A 23364-nucleotide genomic window follows, 5' to 3' on the forward strand; every position below is an offset into this window, starting at 1 on the left:
TATACAGAAGAAAGAGTATTTGTTTTGCATCTGAAATTTTATCAATATGAAATACATAACTTTATGTAGACAGTACAGACATGCATCTTTTTGAAGCAAATGTTTGCTAACAAAAATATTTTAAAACATACAGTAAATATAATTTACACTGATGGCAAGTAATAAATATTCACAAGTACATGGCATTTGGTGCGTATTTATTCAACTTGTTCTGAATCACAGACTCTTCTTCAGTTCATCCCAAAGAAGAATGGTTCTAAGGAAGATTAACTCAGTTAGAACTGAAAGAAACACTTTACTGGCCTAAACCTTGCCTCCCATATTGCAAATATGCCCTGTTAGGAGTGATTGCAATGCTCCTGGAGAACAATCAGTATTGCATGAATTTACTGAGACTCCAGCCCTTAATTCTGTCTGCTGTTCCCCAAACATACCCTGTGCTTTCTAATTTCTACATATTTGCCTGGGCCAGACCTTTTCTCAAGTGAAATTCTCCCTGTCCTTCACAAGTAAATTCCTGCTTATGAGCCACCTCCTCTGCAAAGAATCTCTGATTACCTAGTCAGTAATACCTCCTTCTTCCGAACTCACTTAACAATTATTTCTTTTTACCCATAACATTGTTCTTACTTTTATGCATCCCATACTACCTAGAAAATACAAGATAATTTCTCAAGGATGCTAAAGATAGAATCCCTACCCTGAAAAGAAAATGTCAATGGATAACCTCAAAGACCCTCTCTGACCTTTGGAGGGTATTGTTTATAGTACATGATACACTGTAGTTATCACCCTTGGTCAACAAAGAATTCTTCATGTCTGCCATGGAGCAAAATTTTCTAGGTGGCTTCCTCTGATTTTCCATTCCTGTCAAATTTATAAAAATACTGTCTAAAACCTTTCCCTTGAGTGTTGATTACTCAGAATATAGTTACTGAAATGCTTATGAAAATTGAGTTGTGTAAGTTAAATCTCTCAAGATGTCTGCACTCTGTTCAGGCACTCCTAACAGAGCCAACATTATGTCAAGATTCACAAAATTCCTTGTAGATTAACACAGCTTAACATTCTTCTCAAGTGAGGGAGAAAATAAGTCCTGACTTAAAATTTATGAAGTTCATTGCTTGTTTTCTTTGCCTGTTTTAAATTCACTGTTACTTGCTATAGTTCAAATAAGGTAAATATTAAATTTGAAATTTTCAAAAATGGTCAGTTTCTTCCAAAAAGCTCACAAAATTATCATTTATGGGTTGGAAAAAAAAGATAAACTACACCAACAGAAAAATTATTCCCCATTAAAAAATATCAGCCCAGCTCTCTAGGTTCGTCTTCTCTGGGCAGGATATCTCTGAAAGAAAGGCTGAGCAGCCCAGTCAGGGGCTTATAGATAAAAATACCATCTCCCTAAGACAGAGCACCTGGGGGGAATGAGCGGCTGTGGGTGCAGCTTCAGCAGACTTAAATGTTCCTACCTGCCAGCTCTGAAGAGAGCAGTGGATCTCCTAGCACAGCGATTGAGCTCTGCTAAGGAACAGAGCTGCCTCAAGTGGATCTGCCTACTCAAGTGGGTCCCTGACCCCCATGCCTACTGACAGGGAGATACCTCCCAGCAGGGGTCAACAGACACCTCATATAGGAGAGCTCTGGCTGGCACCTGGCAGGTGCCCCTCTGGGACGTAGCTTCCAGAGGAAGGAACAGGTAGCAATCTCTGCTCCTCTAAAGCCTCTGCTGGTGATACCCAGGCAAACAGGGTCTGGAGTGGATCTCTAGCAAACTACAGCAGACCTGCAGCAGAGGAACCTGTTAGAAGGAAAACTAACCAACAGAAAGGAATCACATCAACATCAACAAAAAGGACATCCGCATAAAAACCCCATCTGAAGGTCACCAACCTCAAAGATCAAAAGTAGCTGAATCCATGAAGATGAGAAAAAAATTGCAAAAAGGCTGAAAACTTCCAAACACCAGAAGGCATCTTCTCCAAAGGTGCTCAACTCCTTGCTAGCAAGGGAACAAACTGGACAGAGAATGAGTTTGACGAACTGACAGAAGTAGGCTTCAAAAGGTGAGTAATAACAAACTCCTCTGAGCTAAAAGAGTATGCTCTAACCTAATGCAAGGAAGCTAAGAACGTTGACAAAAGGTTACAGGAATTGCTAACTAGAATAACCAGTTTAAAGAAGAACATAAATGACCTGATGGAGCTGAAAAACACAGCACGAGAACTTCGTGAAGCATATACAAGTATCAATAGCTGGTTCTATCAAGCAGAAGAAAGGATATAGAGACTGAAGATCAGCTTTATGAAATAAAGTGTGAAGACAAGATTAGAGAAAAAAAGAATGAAAAGGAACAAACAAAGCCTCCAAGAAATATGGGACTATGTGAAAAGAGCAAACCTACATTCGATTGGTGTACCTGAAAGTGATGGAGAGATTGGAACCAAGTGAAAACACTCTTCAGGATATTATTCAGGAGAACTTCCCCAACCTAGCAAGATAGGCCAATATTCAAATTCAGGAAATACAAAGGACACCACAAAAACACTCCTCAAGAAGAGCAACCCCAAGACGCATAATTGTTAGATTCACCAAGGTTGAAATGAAGGAAAAAATGTTAAGGGCAGCCAGAGAGAAACTTCAGGTTACCCACAAAGGGAAGCACATCAGACTAACAGCAGATCTCTCTGCAGAAACTCTACAAGCCAGAAGAGAGTGGGGGCCAATATTCAATACCCTTAAAGAAAAGAATTTTCAACCCAGAATTTCATAACCAGCCAAACAGCTTCAGAAGTGAAGGAGAAATAAAATACATTACATACAAGCAAATGCTGAGAGACTATCACCACCAGACTTGCCTTACAAGAGTTCCTGAAGGAAGCACTAAATATGGAAATGAAAAACCAGTACCAGCCACTGCAAAAACATACCAAATTATAAAGACCACTGACACTATGAAGAAACTGTATCAACTAATGGGTGAAATAACCAGCTGGCTTTCTAATGATAGGATCAAATTCACACATAACAATATTAACCTTAAATGTAAACAGGCTAAATGTCCCAATAAAAAGACACAGACTGGCAAATTGGATAAAGAGTAAAGACCCATGAGTGTGCTGAATTCAAGAGACTCATCTCATGTGCAAAGACACACATAGGCTCAAAATAAAGGGCTGGAAAAACATTTACCAAGCAAATGGAAAGCAAAAAAAAAAAAAAAAAAAAAAAAAAAAAAAAAAAAAAAAAAAGCAGGGGTTGCAATCCTAGTCTCTGAAAAAACATACTTTAAACCAACAAAGATAAAAAAAAAAAACAAAGAAGAGCATGACATAATGGTAAAGGGATCAATGCAACAAGAAGAGCTAACTATTCTAACTACATATGCATCCAATATGGGAGCACTCAGATTCATAAAGCAAGTTCTTAGAGACCTACAAGAGATTTAGACTCCCACGAAATTATAGTGGGAGACTCACACACCACTGTCAGTATTAGACAGATCAACAAGACAGCAAATTCAGGACTTGAACTCAGCTCTGTACCAAGTGGACCTAATAGACACCTACAGAACTCTCCACCACAAATCAACAGATTATATATTCTTCTCAGCACATTTATTCTAAAATTGACCATGTAATTGGAAGTAAAACACTCCTCAGCAAATGCAAAAGAACGGAAATTATAACAGTCTCTCAGACCACAGTGCAATCAAGTTAGAACTTCAGAACTAAGAAGCTCACTCAAAACTGCACAACTACATGGAAACTGAACAACCTGCTCCTGAATCAATTACTGGGTAAATAATGAAATTAAGGCAGAAATAAATAAGTTCTTTGAAAGCAATGAGAGCAAAGATACAACATACCAGAATCTCTGGGACACAGCTAAAGCAGTGGGAAATTTATAGCACTAAATGCCCACAGGAGAAAGCAGGAAAGATCTAAAATCGACACCCTAACATCACAATTAAAAGAACTAGAGAAGTGAGATCAAACAAATTCAAAAGCTAGCAGAAGACAAGAAATAACTAAGATTAGAATAGAGTTGAAGGAGATAGAAACACAAAAAAACCCTTCAAAAAATTAATGAATTCAGGAGCTGTTTTTTTCAAAAAGATTAACAAAAAAATTTTTTAAAAAGATTAACAAAATAGATAGACCACTAGCCAGACTAATAAAGAAAAAAAGAGAAAAGAATCAAATAGACACAATAAAAAATGATAAAGGGGTTATTACCACTGATCCCATAGAAATATAAACTACCATCAGAGAACACTATAAATGCCTCTACGCAAATAAATTAGAAAATCTAGAAGAAATGGATAAATTCCTGGTTACATACACCCTCCCAAGACTAAACCAGTTAGAAGATAAATTTCTGAATATATCAATAACAAGTTCTGAAATTGAGGCAGTAATTAATAGCCTACTAACCAAAAAAAGCTCAGGACCAGATGGATTCACAGCCGAATTCTACCAGAGGTACAAAGAGGAGCTGGTAACATTCATTTTGAAACTACTCCAAACAACATAAAAAGACGGACTCCTTCCTAACTCATTTTATGAGGCCAGCATCATCCTGATACCAAAACCTGGCAGACACACACACATACACACACAAAAATTCAGGCCAATATCCCTGATGAACATTGATGTGAAAATCCTTAATAAAATACTGGTAAACTGAATTCAGCAGCACATCAAAAATCTTATCCACCATGATCAAGTTGGCTTCATCCCTGGGATGCAAGGCTAGTTCAACATAGGCAAATCAATAAACGTAATCCATCACATAAAAAGAACCAATGACAGAAACCACAAGATTATCTCAATAGATGCAGAAAAGGCCTTTGATAAAATTCAACACCACTTCATGCTAAAAACGCTCAATAAACTAGGTATTGATGGAACAAATCTTATTATAATAAGATCTATTTACAACAAACCCACAGCCAGTATCAGACTGAATGGGCAAAAGCTGGAAAAATTCCCTGTGAAAACTGGCACAAGACAAGGATGCCCTCTGTCACCACTCCTATTTAACACAGTATTAGAAGTTCTGGCCAGGGCAATGAGGCAAGAGAAAGAAATAAAGCGTATTCAAATAGGAAGAGAGGAAGTCAAATTGTCTCTGTTTGCAGATAACTTGCTTGTATATTTAGAAAACCCCACGGTCTCAGCCCCAAATCTCCTTAAGCTGATAAGCAACTTCAGCAAAGTCTCAGGATATAAAATTAATGTGCAAAAATAATAAGCATTTCTATACGCCAATAACAGACAAACAGAGAGCCAAATCATGAGAGAACTCCAATTCACAGTTGCTACAAAGAGAATAAAATACCCAGAAACACACCTTACAAAGGATGTGAAGGACCTCTTCAAGGAGACTTACAAACCACTGCTCAAGGAAATAAGAGAGGACACAAACAAATGCAAAAACATTCCATGCTCACGGATAGGAAGAATCAATATTGTGAAAATGACCATATTGCCAAAACTAATTTATAGATTCAATGCTATCTCCAGCAAGCTACCGTTAACTGTCTTCACAGAATTAGAAAACACTACTTTAAATTTCATATGGAACCAAAAAAGAGCCCATATAGCCAAGACAATCCAAAGAAAAAGGGACAATGCTGGACACATTACCCTACCTGACTTCAAACTATACTACAAGGCTACAGTAACCAAAACAGCATGGTACTGGTACCAAAACAGATATATGGACTAATGGAACAGAACAGAGATCTCAGAAATAATGGCACATATCTACAACCATCTGATCTTTGACAAGCCTGACTAAAACAAGCAATGGGGAAAGGATTACCTATTTAATAAATGCTGTTTGGAAAACTGGCCAGCTATATGGAGAAAACTGAAACTTGACCCCTTCCTTACACCTTATATAAAAATTAACTCAAGATGGATTAAAGACTTAAGACCTAAAACCGTAAAAACCGTAGGAAAAAACCCTAGGTAATACCATTCACGACATAGGCATGGGCAAAGACTTCATGACTAAAACACCAAAAGCAATGGCAACAAAAGCCAACATTGACAAATGGGATCTGATTAAACTAAACAGCTTCTGCACAGCAAAAGAAACCTATGATCAGGGTGAACAGGCAACTACAGAATGGGAGAAAATGTTTTTAATCTATTCATCTGACAAAGGGCTAATATCCAGAATCTACAAGGAACTTAAACAAATTTAAAAGAAAAAAACAACCCCATCAAAAAGTGGGTGAAGGATATGAACAGACATTTCTCAAAAGAAGACATTTATGTGGCCAACATGAAAAAAAGCTTATCATCACAGGTCACTAGACAAATGCAAATAAAAACCACAATGAGATACCATCTCACACCAGTTAGAATGGTGCTCATTAAAAAGTCAGGAAACAACAGATGCTGGAGAGGATTTGGAGAAATAGGAATGCTTTTACACTATGGGTGGGAGTGTAAATTAGTTCAACCATTGTGGAAGACAGTGTGGCGATTCCTCAAGGATTTAAATACCATTTAACTCACCAATTCCATTACTGGATATATACCCAAAGGATTATAAATCATTTTACTATAAAGATACATGCACACGTATGTTTATCGCAGCACTGTTCACAATATCAAAGACTTGGAACCAACCCAAATGCCCATCAATAATAGACTGAATAAAGAAAATGTGGCACATATACATCATGGAATACTATGCAGCCATAAAAAAGACTGAGTTCATGTCCTTTGCAGGGACATGGATGAAGCTGGAAACCATCATTTTCAGCAAACTAACACAAGAACAGAAAACTAAACACAGCAGGTTTTCAATCATAATTGGGAGTTGACCAGTAAGAACACAAAGCACAGGGAGTGGAACATCACACACTGTGGCATTTTGGGGGGTCGGGGGCTAGGGGAGGGATAGCATTAGGAGAAATACCTAACGTAGATGATGGGTTGATGGGTGCAGCAAACCACCATGACACATGTATACCTATGTAACAAACCTGCATGTTCTGCACATGTACCCCAGAACTTAAAGTATAATTAAAAAAATCAGCCCGAAGGCCCCCAAAATTTCCAGTAATAGCTTTAGAATTAAAATAGCTATTTTCAACATTCCAATATACAATACTGTATGACTTACTGAAGGGGGAATCAAGGGCAAACTGGAAGACTACATATGTTTCCCGTATGTTTTATAACTATTTGGGAAAGGATCTGGGTGAGTTGAGTGAAAATTCATCTTTTATACTTAGGAAACTTCTCAAAGTATTTACTCAACATTAATTATTCTGCCTTCTTTATCAGCTTTGGAAATGTTCCAACACACAATGCTCAAGGCCTTCACGGTATCTCCACCACAGAGGAAACGCCTCGTTTTCCATTTACAGTTTTACACAACTTGTTTGCTTAGGAGAGTTGCTCATCATTTCTTAGCCAAAGCAAATCTCTGTCCAATTTTAAAATCTCAGCAATTTAGTTATCTAATTTAGGTAGGACAACTGATGGACTCATGTAAATTTAATACTAGAGAAAAATCCATGACCATCTAGTGAAAAATGAGTTCACAGGTCAAATGATAAACTAGTAGCAGAGCTGCATCTGCAAAAGGAGCCTTGGTAGCATTATTTTTCATATTTTGATCCATTAGTGCCTCATGAAATCAACTTAATGGAATACAGTTAGCATTTTCTAAAAAATGAAATAGAACAAAATAGACATTAGATTAGACTCGGTGGAAAATATCCAAATGCATTTGCTTGTAGTAAGGGAAACTCTTGTTTTGTGAAACTTTTGTTTCAGTAATATACATCTATCCATCTATCCTTCTATTCATTCTGAGCATACACATACAACTATGTATTCTACAAATTGGGTCACAATATAAAATATATTTCTTAATATGAGTAGCAATCAAAAATGTTTTAAACAAAAAGACTGCCAGTTCTGTTCCCTTTCCACAAAATCATGCTGTCTAAGTAGAATGATGTAACAGCCTTACACAGTTGAGATGAAATCTTTAGGAACTCTGTTGATAGACTTTACTTTTACAGTAGCTTATTATTAGATTACAATGTAGTATGGCAGTAATGTGACAAATCAGTGTTTGGAAAAGGGAAAATCATTTCAGGGGCAAGTTCAACCATTATCAGAAGTCTACAAACTATTTTAATAGTGCCAAAGAAATGAGACAGTCAAAGTTCAGTGTGGAAAATCCAGACTGCATTTTGTCTCAGAAGTCTAGTATAGTTTTATATACCTCTTTTTGGCAGCCTGCATTAACTTGTTTTTGGTAGAGCTTTAGCACCAGGGCCATACATAAGCACAAAAGGCAATACTGAGGCCTATGTTGTGCAGGGATGGCCCTGGCATAGGATATTGTACCATAGAAGATCATCCTACCACAAATCAAGCACTAGTCCTTGACTAGTAGCACTGGGATAATCAGAGTAATTTGAAAAAAAAAAAAAAAAATTCCTAGGGTCTACCCTAGATATACTGAATCAGAATCTCTAGGGATGGAGGTTGGGAATATAGATTTTTCAAAAGTTCTGTAGGTGGTTCTTCTGCAAATCCAGGTTTGAAAACACCTGCTATAGATTATATTCCAGGTTTACTCCTTTCATTTTACTTTTTAAAAAATTGGCCTCCTTCCTTCATCTTTTCAATTTGATTTTCACAACAAAATCCTTGGAGGTATCCTTGACTCTTCCATTAATACCCCATATCCAATCAGGATATCCTCATGGCTCTGCCTTTAAAATATATTTAGAATCCTGCTACTTATCACCTACTGCACTACTACTACCTGAGTCTAAACCACCATTACCTCTCACCAGGATTACTGCCACAGACTCTCTGCTTCCCTTCTTCCCTCCTTTGGTCAATTCTCAACATAGCAGTCAAGGTGATCCTTTCAAAACTGAAGTTACAACATATCACTACTCTGTTCAACATTACCATTGGCTCATCCTTTCAATGAAGGCATAAGCCCTTATTATTTGCCCCATAAAGCTCAAAATATGAGGCTCTTGCCTCTCTGATCTCTTGTCCTACTATTATTCTCCTGATCACACTGGCCTCCCTGTTTATTACTGGAATACATTAATCACACTCTGGCCTTTTCTGTTCCTTCTGCTATAAAAACTCTTTCCCCATATAACAGCATGGCTAACTCAATCAATCACCTTCTATAAGTTATTATCAAATGTCATTTTCTCAGTGAGGCTTACTCTGACCATTCTATTAAAAAATGTAGCCCATAGTACCTGTACTTCAAATTTCAGAGCTCCCCTATCCTGCTGGTTTTTTTCCAAAGCACTTTTTATCTTCAAACGTATTACATAGTTTACATCTTATAATTATTATTCATTTTTGTCTCCTGCTATGTCAATTAGATCCTTGAATGAAGGCATCTTTGTGTATTTTATTCACTAATATATCATTGCTTGGCACATAGCAGGCAATCAGTAAATAATTGGTAAGTGAATGGTTTATTCATTTGGTGAATGAATAGTGAGGCTAAGCAAAAGATTTGGAACTCTCTATCCATTCCAACTAGTAATGGAAATATCCAATTCCCATCAGAAAACTGGGATCCTTATATGACCAATCCCTTTGGTGGCTAATTTTTTTCACCAATACTCTTAACTGTAATAATATTTAACAAAAGAATAAACCAATGAAAATTTCAAATCCATTTTATATTTAAATCAAAAGAACTGAAAAGTAAAATTATAACCAAATTCATAAGTAATATCTTTGTATAAAAACATGTTATTATCATATATATAAATTTTAAACACTGATCAAAATATTAGAAAAAATTCTGCTTTCAATTAAAGTAACAACCTGGTGCTTGGCAGTTAAAGACATTTGGAGCAAAAAAGCATTTTCCTGTTTCTTCAGCAATCAAGGCATAGTCCACCTGGCTGAGATCGCTGACAGCTGGCAAAAACAAGTTCCAGAGACCCTCTGCTTTGGCCATTTCCTGTCAAGGTGATGAACATATCACAGTGACCATAATTTACCATGACTCACAGTAGTTTATTTCTTTTTAAATACCAGTATTTATACTCTTTGAAATTAAAAAACATTTATGGAGTTATTTATTTTACAGTATTCTTCAGTGAGCAAAACCAAGTTCTTATTAATTCATTATAAATCAATAATGTAACCGTTAATAAAATGCCTTTTCCTCCAAGCTTCCTGAGATTTGGCTGAAAAATTAAGTTTCCTACTTGAGAACTTCTTATTGAATCAGAACTATTACAAAATCTCTGACATTTGAGTATAATTATGCCAAATATACTACTTTGTGCATTTTAATTTCTTACAAGAATTGATGTGAAGATTTGAAAAACATGAAATCTGGATTAATTCTATGTGGGACAAATGCCTTAGCTTGACTTTAGTCTCAATTCAGTGATGGCTAGTAATGAATAGTTTTGATCAAATTTTTTCCTTTGAACAGTTTTAAGAGGTTGTCTTCATTACTACCATACATAGAACACTACCTAGCCTAATTTGCATATCATAGATTCTATCTATTAATTTCCTTTTTTAAAAGGTTATTATTGATATAATTTTCCTCTACATATATAACAATAGCAACAAAAAAACTAAGGTCTAGGGTCTCAAAAAACACTCGCTTATGAATTTCCTAGCATTAAAGGCTTTCTTACCTTGAGTTTATCAATCACTAAAGGTTTTCCCCACTTGTCCACTGAATTTTCGTTTTGAACATAGAACTCAATTACTTCCTTAAAGTAATAAAAGAAAAAAATTTCATTAGAGGTTAATACAAAGTAAACAGTGTCATAACCTACTAATATCTAAAATAAACATTTTTAGGTGAAGATGCTTTTTTAAAATTTTTAGCTATTATTAAACCAGACACAGAAGCATGAAACATTCTAAAGGTTTGCTGATCACAAAATCATGGTGCCTCAATATTAGATAGTAGGCTACTAAAATCTTATACCAAGATTTGAGTGTTTCATTTCTAGCAACATGTCAAGCTAGGTGGTTATAGAAATCCCTCAACTAAGGCCGGGCGCGGTGGCTCAAGCCTGTAATCCCAGCACTTTGGGAGGCCGAGGCGGGTGGATCACGAGGTCGAGAGATCGAGACCATCCTGGTCAACATGGTGAAACCCCATCTCTACTAAAAAAATATAAAAAATTAGCTGGGCATGGTGGCACGTGCCTGTAATCCCAGCTACTTAGGAGGCTGAGGCAGGAGAATTGCCTGAACCCAGGAGGCGGAGGTTGCGGTGAGCCGAGATCGCGCCATTGCACTCCAGCCTGGGTAACAAGAGCGAAACTCCGTCTCAAAAAAAAAAAAAAAAAAAAAAGAAATCCCTCAACTAAAAATGTTGGATAAAATATTAAAAATAGTTTAAAAATATATGTATTAATACACAGCTGTGCTGGAAGGAAAATAAAAAAATTCCTTGGAGGCCAGAAGCAAAAAAGCCTGACTCTTCAAGTGTGAGCGCACACTGGAGCCAATTATGTCCAGGGCAAATAGGCTGATCTATGTTAGACTAAGTAGGTCCCAGGTTTTAAAGGGCCACATAGGCAGGAATCAGACATAGTCAAATGCCCCAAACAAGACAAGAGGGAGGATCAAAGATCAGCTTTTCCCTCCACCAAAGCTAAGCTGCTTGATTGGTAAAACCTCAGTGGAAAAAAATTTAAAAAGCAAAAACAAACAAACAAAAACCCACCCCTCAGAGGTAGATCATGGGAATACATGCCTTTATATAGGTCTTATATAGGTTCTCGCTGGAATAGACAAAATAAACATTTCTAATTGAAGTCTGTCTTCACCCAAGTTTGTGACCGAATTCACAGACCTATGGGGCTCTAAAACTTCAAGCCAAAATTTAAGTGTATAGTGTTTCTGGTGACAGTGCTTCCTAACACCTGTCAGAAGCAAAAAGAAATCCTATCTGGAGGAAAGAGCTTTAAGCAAAGCCTTAAATAACTTTCACAGATAAAATTCCAGAACATAAGTTCAAAATAAAAAATTACTTATCATTCAAGGAAACAAGCCATCATTAGTAAGAGTTAGCAAAAACAATCATTCAGCAAGACAGAATCATACCTCCCAAAGATTATAAATAGAATAATAATCTGTCACAGGACATAAACTATTTGTGTGTAATAGATTTCAAGAATAAAGGCAGAAATTAAAAGTACAATAAAGGATGATCGAAAGTGACCAGGCAAATTTGAAAAAGAATTGAATAAAACCTGAGGAAAAGAAAACCATAGGAATGAAACTTAAAAACTCTATGGCGGTGATTCCCAAATTTTGGTGGCTCTCAGAATCTCCTGGGGAACTTGGGAAAAATATGGAGGTCTAAGCTGTGTCCTACTTCAATGAACCTGAGCTTCTGTGTTCCTTACTAGCTTTATAAACAATTCTCACACACCCCAAAATTTGAAAACAGTTGTTCTGTAGATGTTGAAAAGTAGATTAGATAACAGCTGAAGAAGCAAATCATAAACTGGAAGAATAGTCTGAAGGAATTACTCAGAATGATGCACAGAAACTCAAGAGAAGGCAAATATGAGTGGTGAAGGAATATAATGAATTCAAAGAGAAGTTCTAAGAAAAGTCTAATTGGAGTCCCAGACACAAAGAATAAGGAGAGGTGCAATATTTGGAAAAATTACCCTTAAAAGTTTTCAAAACTGAGAAGACAGCAATCCTCAAATTTAGAAACCCAATGAAGTCAGAGCACAGTAAAACTACAGAACATCAAAGAGAAAGAAAAGCTCTCAAAAAGAGAAAGAGGAAGTCCCCTCCTTAGCGCAGTAGGCGGTGTATCAGTCTCATAATCTGAAAAAGAGAAAGAGGAGGGGGAACAAAGAAAGATTACTGATAATTAAACAACAGTTAAGATTGAGAGCTGACTTCTCAAAGCAACAAATTAAGCCAGAAATCATTGGGATAATAGCTTCAATTGCTGAGAGAAAATAACTGCAGTTGTTAAAATTCTATATGCAATTAAACTGTCTTTCAAGAACCAGGGCAAAATAAAGATATTACCAATAAGTAAATAATGTCATCGCTACCTCTCCCCAGCAAGAAAAAAGGAAAACAAATAAACAAACAAAAAAAGAAACATAAACAAAAGAAAGGTTTACTAGCACATTCACAATAGAGGAACTTGACCTAGAAGAAACATTTGAGTTGCAAGAAGGAATAGTAAATACATAAAATGATAGGTAGGTAAACTTAAAAGTTATAGCTATAATCCCAGCATTTTGGGAGGCCAAGGTGGGCAGATTACTTGAGGTCAGAAATTTGAGACCAGCCTGGCCAACATAATGAAACCCCGTCTCTATCAAAAAATACAAAAATCAGCTGAGTGTGGTGGCACATGACTATAGTCCCAGCTACTCAGGAGACTGAGGCGGGAGAATCACTTGAACCCAGGAAGCAGAGGTTGCAATGAGCCGAGATCGTGCCACTATATTCCTATTCCAGCCTGAGTGACAGAATGAGACCCTGTCTCAAAAAAAAAAAAAAAAAAAAAAAAAAAAAGCCAGATAAAACAATAACAATCTATAATTTGTACAACTAAAATTATCAATATAGAACAAGAATATTGGAGTATAACAGCATTCTCTAAGTATTTTGCTATTATTAGTATCTCTGTATGTTTCTACACTTAGGCCAGTAATATAACTTATAAACATTGTCAAAACGCTTAATCCAAATTTTCAAATTATTTTCCCACTCATTCTATCAATTTACACTTATATAACAATGTACTAAAATGCTCCTTTCATTGAAGCATGGCTAGTCTGGAGTATTGCCGTATTTAATGAAAACTTCAAGAAGACAAAGGTCTGCTCTTTCAAAGGCACCAGGATAAATAGCCCTTGTCATTTCTGGCAGGAAGTCAACTAAATTGGAAGATTTCCTGTTTGGGGTTATTGTTTCCATTCTTTATATTGTCATGGAAATATTCCATGTTGCTGTGTTTGATAAGAAATACATTATGAAACACATTTCTCATTTTCTCATCTCTGACCACAGTTTGAAGAAATCAAATTATGCCAGTGTTTGTATAATTATTTAAAAATTTGTGTGATTTAATACTTGGAGTTCCAAAGTTTATCCATTTAGAGATTTGCAAAGTTTATTTGTGGCCTGATAAGACTCAAAATTAAATAAAATACTTCACTACAAAGAACACTTCCTTAGTTCTTAGAGTAAAAAAAAAAGTAATTTATCAGTTAATAGCCAAAGCAGAAACCATGCTTGGTGCTTGGTCAATCTTCCCAAAATATCATGGGTAGCATACCATGTACTAATTCACTAACAGAGATACTAATTTGAGTATGTTGGTTGGTTCAGCATCTTAAATCTGAGACTACAAATAATTCTGCAAAATATGCTTTTTATTTTAAACTGAAGTCTACTAGAAAGAAGCAACAGTTTCTCCTCAGTACATTATTAGACTCAGTAGGAAAGTATGATTAATGTTACCATTGTGTTAAAAGTGTATTCTCACTGTGTTATGTCGCTAGTTCCTGTTTTGCATGCTATTTTTAGGACTCCTTATCCATTTTTAATTGGCTTGAACTGGCTTTTAATATTTTCCAAGTGGAAGAATTGGCTTTTAATATTTTCATACATATAGATTATGTTCTCACTTTACAATATTCAAGGAGTTTCAAAAGGTAATTATAATAGTTTAAATGAAGCTTATATTTTCTCATAGAAAATTGAAAATATCTAAAAATACAAAGAAAAATTCATCAAGATTCTCAGCAGTTAAAGACAAGAGCTGTTTAAGTGTTAGTATATTATATGATACAATGTGTTTTCTCGACATGACTGTTTTGGTTTTTGTTAAGTTATAGTAATGTTGGATATAATCTTATATCCCTCTTTCATTTTGAAAAAGCTATTTATTTTTCTCCAAATATCATCTTCAAATAACACCCTCTAATAAGATTTGTATTGTTCACAATCATCTACAGGATAAAACATTTTTACAGATGTTGGTACAGTACGATTTTTTAAAAGAAGATACAGCTCACATTATCAGATATGGATAAGTCTCAGAGTTGAATAAACTTCAAAGACAAATGATTGTAGTTTTTCTTGTTACACAAAACATTGACAATTTCCCTTTAAAGCTATAGACTGCTTTTTTATTTATCTTAAAGCATTTTCTTTCATTGCAAGTATTTTGTATATATTTCAATAGCTGCATGATACAAAGTTCAGCAGAGTATCACAATCCAACCTATGACACCTCTTCTGTGCTGCAGTTTCTCTTACATGCCTATTTACATTTACCAATGAAAGAACAAGCCTGCCTGATTTCTTCTGCCAATTCTGGCCTCTCCTCTGAATGATGGGCTGGTTGCAAGTACTCACATGCTAACAGATAGGCTTCATTTTAGAGAAAGTAGGTAGGAATCAGGCAGTAACCAGGCAAGACACTCTGCCTAATCCCATTCCCACCACCCTCCCCAACCCCCGAATAAAGGAAAAGTTGGCAGGTGCAGTGACTCACACCTGTAATTTTAGAGCTTTGGGAGGCTGAGGTGGGAGAATTGCTTGAAGCCAGAAGCTCTGGACAACAGAGACCAGGTCTCTACAAAAAAATTTAAAAATTAGCCCAGTTTGGTGGTATATTTCTATAATCCCAGCTACATAGGGGGCTGAGTTGGGAGATTTGCTTGAGCCCTGGAGTTGAGGCTGCAGTGAGGTAGGATCACAGCAGGTACTCCAGCTTGGAGACAGAGCAAGACCCTGTCTCTTGAAGAAAAAAAAAAAAAAAAAAAGCCAAAACATGGAGGACCCTTATCTAGGGCACTAAATCTCACGTTGAAGCCCTGGCTTCTTTGAAACAGATCATTTGCTTTTTGCTGTTGCTGCTGAGACAGGGTCTCACTCTGTTGCCCAGGTTGGAGTGCAATGGTGCAATCTCACCTCACTGCAACCTCTGCCTCCCAGGTTGAAGCGATCCTCCCACCTCTGTTTCCTAAGTAGCTGGGACTACAAGTATGCACCATGCCAGGCTAATTTTTTTATTTTTAGTATAGAGATGGGGTTTACAACATGTTGCCCAGGCTGGTCTGGTCTCAAACTCCTGGGCTCGGCCTCCCACAGTGCTGGGATTACAGGCCTGAGCCAGCACACGGGCCCATCAGTAGTTTTTGGAGTGCTGTTGCACCTTTCTGTCTGGGGGCAAATACCACTGCTATAACAGGATTGTAAGAGAACAACCCAAGCAGTTGTCCATGTTTAGGTAATTTTTAAATCAAATATCTTGATTTCTCTTCCTCTTCTCATTTTTGCTTTCTATATCAGCCAATCACAGGGGACTCCACTGTGGGAAAATGGTTACCACTTGGGCTACAGCCTTCCCTTATTTCAAAATTCTTTCGAGACATAGCTTCTAATGCTACATTATTCTAGGGGTTAATCCATTCTGCTTTCCAAACCTAATTTCCATTCTCTTTTCAAAACCTTAATTCCTCTGATCTGTCCTTCTGTTTTCAAGCTTATACCAATTTATTCCATTTTGTAAAAAACTTTCTTATTTATTAAATTGGGTTTTATTTGAGGGAGGGGACGGTATTGTTGAATTCAGACTGCTATCTTAACCTCAAAGTGTTGCATTCCCTTTTTAATACTCAAAAGTTCACAGTTTTAAAAATCAGAATTGAACAAACACTAACTAGAACAGAAAATACTCAACATGATACCTTAGTTGCTAAACACATGTGAGAGGTGTCTATTTTAGAAAGAATTTCCTCAGTTTAAGTAGTATTTTTAAAGAAATTGTACCCTATTCTGTGAGCAAAGTTAATGTCAAGCCAGATATTTACTAAAAATATAATAATTATTTATATAATTCAAGCAACAGAACAAACTGTCCCACAAACACATATCAGCTCTGAACATTTCTGTTGAAAGGATTTTGGTCTCTTTCGGTTCCCTATTTGATTTTGCCAGTCTAGCTGTAGACCTCTCAGAATCACAGATGATTAAAATGAGAATTTATTATGTATTTGGTCAAAACTACTTACATTGTAGAGGAAAAAAATGAAGCCAAGCAAGAACACCTAACACAAGGCCACCTAATTTGTGAAAGAGATAAACTAGAATAAAGCAATCAGCATTTCTACACCAGTGTTCTACCCATACACATACCCTGACCAACCTCCCTTACATATTTATGTAAAAGCGTTTATCTTTTCTTCACAACATTTATCATCTCTTTAGTGTTTTCCTTTCCTGCTAAAGTCTAAGCTTCACATGAACATAAGCCCTGTATGTCTTATTACTTCTTTACATTCAGTGTCTCTCCAGGTGCCTAAGACATCATCAAGTATCCAATAATTATTTGGTAACTGAATGAATGAATGTTCCATGTTGCCTCTCTACTCTCAGTGAACTTACTGAAACTTAATGCCTTAAAACAGTAGTTTATAGGGAAGATGGGTGGTAGTATCTGTGAACAGCTTGAAATGATATGTAAAATTCACTAAGTTTGTCCAACCTGTATAGTCTACACTTCTCACTAAATTCTCAAAGGGTCCATATTTACAAAAATAAAAAATAGTTGAAAGTTACTGCCTTAGGACAAGGCCCCCAAAGTAGTGCTTTACTCTAATATATTTAGGCTCCCAATTTTAAAACTATTAATTCTCTTTGGCTTAATTTTAATTCCACAGACTTCCCTGTGCACTCCCTAGGTTCTACTGTGGGCTCAGTGCTAAGGTGAATCTAGTAAGAATTCTACATTCTTACTAGAGAAGAATCTAGTAAGGACTGACTATAAGAAAATGACACCATGCTTCTCTTATAAGCAGAAATAACAGAAGTATTCATCGATAGTCCTTTAGCACAAATACATTCTGTTTATATAATACTCACCTTTTCAGCTGGAAGAATGTGCTGTTTCATGAAATGCTTCACCTTAATAAGAACTTCCTGACCTTTCCGAGACTGCACAAACAACCGCCCCCTAGTATCAATCTGTGGTAGTGAGGTACTGAAAGTTCTTTACCAAAAGAAAAAAGAAAAAAGGTTACAAAGATGTTCAAAAATCATTATTACATATTTCTAATACAATGTGACGTTTCCTCAGCTACCAAAAAATATCCCCCAGAAGGAGTAGGTATATTTTGTATTCAGAATTACACACACACACACACACACACACACACACATATATATATATATATATATATATATATATATATATATATATATATTTTTTTTTTTTTTGAGATGGAGTTTCGCTCTTGTTACCCAGGCTGGAGTGCAATGGCACGATCTCGGCTCACCGCAACCTCCGCCTCCTGGGTTCAGGCAATTCTCCTGCCTCAGCCTCCTGAGTAGCTGGGATTACAGGCACGAGCCACCATGCCCAGCTAATTTTTTGTATTTTTAGTAGAGACGGGGTTTCACCATGTCGACCAGGATGGTCTCGAACTCTCGACCTCGTGATCCACCCGCCTCGGCCTCCCAAAGTGCCGGGATTACAGGCTTGAGCCACCGCGCCCGGCCCAGAATCACTTATATTTTAAACATTTACCTTTAACGCTTAAAGCACTGTTTGGGGAAAACATGTAAGCCTGGCATCACCTCAAGTAATGTTAGTGATAGATGCAGGAGATAGATAAGGAACCTGAATAGGGTCTTGTCTGGATGTGCTCACAAGGGACTGGGGGCCCACCGGCACACTGGGAGGACGCCACTGGGAATTTGCACCTTAAACAGTAAGGAGGAGCCCAGCCTCTTCAGCTCCTGTATGGTATAGCCTGGTATTCAATCAGTGAGGTGGGAGCCTATTGGCAGGACCCTCTCTTTCTTTATTAAGAGCTTTCTTTTTGCCTAATGAATCAGCCCTCCTTACCTTTTAATGTGTCTGTGCGTCTAATTTTTCCTGGTTTTAAGAAAAGGACGCAGATTTTAGGTGAACTAAGGAGCAAAAAATCCTGCATCATTTTGGTGGCCTGTACAGGGACATAAGCTGGAGTGGGTGAAATGGGGACCAAAAAAAAAAAACCAAAAAAAAACACCTCTTTTCCTTTTGTTTCTGAGCCTTCTGTCCTCTGACTTCTAATGGCAGAAGAGACTACGCCCTCTTTCCCTACCCCTCATTGCTGTTGGAGATCTGGAATGCTGGCCTTGGTCTAACTCAGCCTTTTCTATGGCATTTTCCTTCTTTTTTCCGGCCTGTAACGGCACCTATCTTTTCTTTGGCAATATTGGGGGTGTTTGTTCCACACCCATCCAATAGCCGTAGGCGTGTAAGAGATGGACGGGTGAGCGAGGCTCCCTCTTCACCTCCCTCCCTCCCTGCTGGGGTGCATGCCTGTGCTCGTTGCATGTGCGTGCTGCATCCAATGGCCATGCAGGATGGGAATTAGCCACAAGTCACTGCCTGGGCCCCAAGGGCGGCCTCGGCTGGGCCTGACGCTGCCAGCTGGCTAGCGTTCTCCACCACGACCCATGGAGTCTTCCCCTCCCCTGGCGGAGGAATCCAACTGACTCTGAGCCCCAGGGAAGAAACATCAATTAAAAGTTTCTCTCCACTAGGAGAAACTCATTTGCATAAGAATAAGAGATTTCTTTCCCAGGCACCTTTTTCTTTTTTCCATTAGGTCAGCAGCTAACACAGCCATGCATTTAAGCTTTTTCTCTTTACTTCAACAGGTCAGGAGTTAATCTTTATGTGAGAGGCTTTTTTTTTTTTTTTTTTTTTCCCCCCTTTAGAAGACGTTTTACTAGGCCAGGACCCCAATGCACAAGATACACTTTTCTCTCCCTTGTTGGAGGAGGACTCAATCTCACAGCTTCACCTTACCACCCTGAAACACATTTTTGTCCCAAACTATTCCCCGTTTCAGTACTGGAAAGGCTATTGACAGCAGGGGAGACAGGGCACACGTGGCTAAGAGCAGATAATCTCACCTCCTAGATCCCCCTGTTAACATGGGTGAGAACTGCTTTGACACCCATGGGCAGCACCTTGTGGTCGCTGAGACTCGGGGATATAAGGAAGGAAGAAAGGAAGAGGGATGCCTTGCTTTCTCTCCCTCAAGAACCCCGGGTGTTTGATAGGAAGAGAAGGGAACCAGGGCCACCTCACTACCCTCTTTCTAGATAAGCGGCCATTCATTTGCAATCTGAACTTCTTTTTTTTTTTTTTTTTTTTTTTTTTTTGAGATGGAGTTTCGCTCTTGTTACCCAGGCTGGAGTGCAATGGCACGATCTCGGCTCACCGCAACCTCCGCCTCCTGGGTTCAGGCAATTCTCCTGCCTCAGCCTCCTGAGTAGCTGGGATTATAGGCACGCGCCACCATGCCCAGCTAATTTTTTGTATTTTTAGTAGAGACGGGGTTTCACCATGTTGACCAGGTTGGTCTCGATCTCTCGACCTTGTGATCCACCCGCCTCGGCCTCCCAAAGTGCTGGGATTACAGGCTTGAGCCACCGCTGAACTTCTTTTAAATGCATCTTGAGTCCAGGAATCCTTGGAAAAAATGCCTGCTTTTCCCTTTTTCCTTCTCTGTCCTCTTTTTACAGATGGGTGGTTGTGTCCCTGTGCTGTAGAACATTCTTCTCAGTTGTATCCTCCAAACTGGGAAAAGTTAATTTCCCAAATCTTAAACTGTTGGCTTGGAATTGAATTCAGTCAGGGAAGGAACCCAGAAGCCTGACATGCTGGCAAAAGGGTAAGAGTTTTGTTTTAACCAATTGGGCTTTTGGCCTTCCTCTCCCTGTGCAAACCGATAAAGGGAACAATAAGGATCATTGTTTATATTCTCCATAAACTTTTAATTATGAAAAAGAATTTGTGAGGTTGGTCTTAAGCTGTAGCCAATCTGGTATGCTTTGCATGTCTCTGTATGGTTCCGTCAAAAAGAAGGGTAGCTTAGGATGGGATGTGGGCCCAGGACTTCACTGGCCCACTGTTCAAGGCAGCCTGGCAAACAGGCCAGTGAGAAACTATGCTGCAGGCCTCCATCCTGTTTTACATCCTCGGAAGTGGGACCTATAACCATGTGGCACTGCTTTATTTTGGCCTCCACCATTTTACAGTGGCAGCCAGGTTCAGTCCTGGCTTAGGGAATGAGTCTTTCTGGTTTGATATCTGTGTGACCGTTACCATTTGTTGACACTCCTTGCCTCCACAAACTGCCTTGAATTTTCCTTTCTCTGAGCATCTGGGAGGTTACTTTTGGTAAAGTTTAAAAGCCAGAAAAATTACCCACTTGGCATGGCTAAAGCTGGGAAATAAGATACTTAAAAGGATTTAAAATGATTTAAAATCAGGTAATAAGGGATTTAAAAGGATTTTCTTAAAGAGTGCTCAGCTTGATTAAAAGTGGATATCCAAGTTATAGGTATTTGAAAGTACTTGGATCTTGTTTTGCTGGAAAAGGTTGTTTTCTCAGTTGAGTGAATACTCTTTCTCCATTTTGTCTTGCCACCTTTAATGCACACATGAGAGGCCCTAAGATAATTTCTGATGGCCTGGGACTCCTTGGGGGGAAAAAAAAGTCACCAAAGATTCCATTTTGGGAAAGACCTCTGTTTCCCTCATGGAGCCGCGGGATTTACAAGTGGATGGATCCTTCTCAAAATCTATTGTTTTTGTCCAGCTATACCTCTCGATTAGGCCCTAAAAACTGCATGCTTTACTAGCACTGCTCTTAAAGGGCCCACTTGGAGGCCAATAGTCCAATTAGGAGATTGGCAAACAGATAATTTTATAACTACTGGATCTGCTTCTGTTTGTCTATGTGGTTATACATGTGTTGTGTATGATGCCTATAAAAAAGAGAGCTCTAATTAATTGTCCTAAAGGAAAATAAGCACTTTGATCAAATTTTTTTTTAAGGAAAAATAAAAGCTGTAATGCCTTTTAGTTCATGAAATTTAATCTTTGAGGAATAAAAAAGAATCTTAAAGATTACTGGTAAAATGTAAATAGTTGGTCTACATTATACGGGCCAGATACCGTATAATGTTTTAAGGTTGTAAACTGCTTCTTTGGCCTTTGAGAACTGTTTGACTTGCCTGCTTTACAATTTGGTAAAGCCTGGGAACATAGGCCTTAATCTTAGTAAATAATCATTAATCATATAATCTTAGTAAAAGATTTTAAGAAGGCATAGAAATGTAAATTTTTATCTAGTGTTAAAGGATTTTTTTAAAATTAGATAAAATAAAGCTAAAGGTTTAAGCAAGTTGTGGAAGGATTATAAAAATTAATCTTGCAAAAGAAATTCTGTGTGTTAACATTGACTAAGTTCAAAAGGGTATTATATTGTTTTTCTGTAAATATGTTCTTTAGCAAAATCTGTAAAGGGTTATACAAAAGGTTATAAGAGGGACGGGCATGGTGGCTCATGCCTGTAATCCCAGCACTTTGGGAGGCTGAGGTGGGCAGATCACAAGGTCAGGAGTTCAAGACCAGCCTGGCCAATATGGAGAAACCCCGTCTCTACTAAAAACACAAAAATTAGCCAGGCGTGGTGGCAGGCACCTGTAGTTCCAACTACTCGGGAGGCTGAGGCAGGAGAATCACTTGAACCCCGGAAGTGGAGGTTGCAGTGAGCCAAGATTACACAACTTAGCCTAGGTGACAGAGTAAGACTCCATCTCAAAAAAAAAAAAAAAGGCCGGGCGCGGTGGCTCAAGCCTGTAATCCCAGCACTTTGGGAGGCCGAGGCGGGTGGATCACGAGGTCGAGAGATCGAGACCATCCTGGTCTGGTCAACATGGTGAAACCCCGTCTCTACTAAAAATACAAAAAAATTAGCTGGGCATGGTGGCGCTTGCCTGTAATCCCAGCTACTCAGGAGGCTGAGGCAGGAGAATTGCTTGAACCCAGGAGGCGGAGGTTGCGGTGAGCCGAGATCGCGCCATTGCACTCCAGCCTGGGTAACAAGAGCGAAACTCCGTCTCAAAAAAAAAAAAAAAAAAAACAAGTTAAAAGAATGTTACCTCATGATCAAACTGGTAAAGACTGGATAGAATTGTCTATAAGGTTTCATTAGAAACTTAGGGTTGACATTAATAGTACTCTAATGTAAGGGTAAAATTTGGCTTTCTCTCCTTTGTACAAGATTTTCTTGTAATGGTAAAGGATAATGAAAGATTTTCATTTGCCTTGTGGATAGGCTGCTAAGAAAACGAAAGAGAAGGCAGGAGACAAACTGTTTGAAAAGCTAGGTCTTCCCTCTTAATGATTAAATGTTTTTGCCTTGTTTTAAAATTTCTGAGTCATCATTTTGGCAAAATAAATAACTTATGATAATCTGGAATTCTATTTCATAATATCAAGTGTTTTAAACTG

At 37.9% G+C, this 23364-nt stretch overlaps 1 protein-coding gene across 1 annotated transcript in view; it reads right to left on the reverse strand.

Annotated features, from left to right (window-relative positions):
- Positions 1-23364, reverse strand: part of ACAD11 (acyl-CoA dehydrogenase family member 11) — a 133671-nt gene that overhangs the window by 79906 nt on the left and 30401 nt on the right. The window contains exons 9-11 of the mRNA XM_010335805.3: positions 17925-18051; positions 10688-10765; positions 9855-9993 (exon numbers count right to left, since the gene is read on the reverse strand). Coding sequence (XP_010334107.1) covers positions 9855-9993; positions 10688-10765; positions 17925-18051 — 344 coding nt within the window. The remainder of the gene's footprint in view (positions 1-9854; positions 9994-10687; positions 10766-17924; positions 18052-23364) is intronic.

Source organism: Saimiri boliviensis, chromosome 9 (assembly GCF_048565385.1).
Source record: "Saimiri boliviensis isolate mSaiBol1 chromosome 9, mSaiBol1.pri, whole genome shotgun sequence".
NCBI lineage: Eukaryota > Metazoa > Chordata > Mammalia > Primates > Cebidae > Saimiri > Saimiri boliviensis.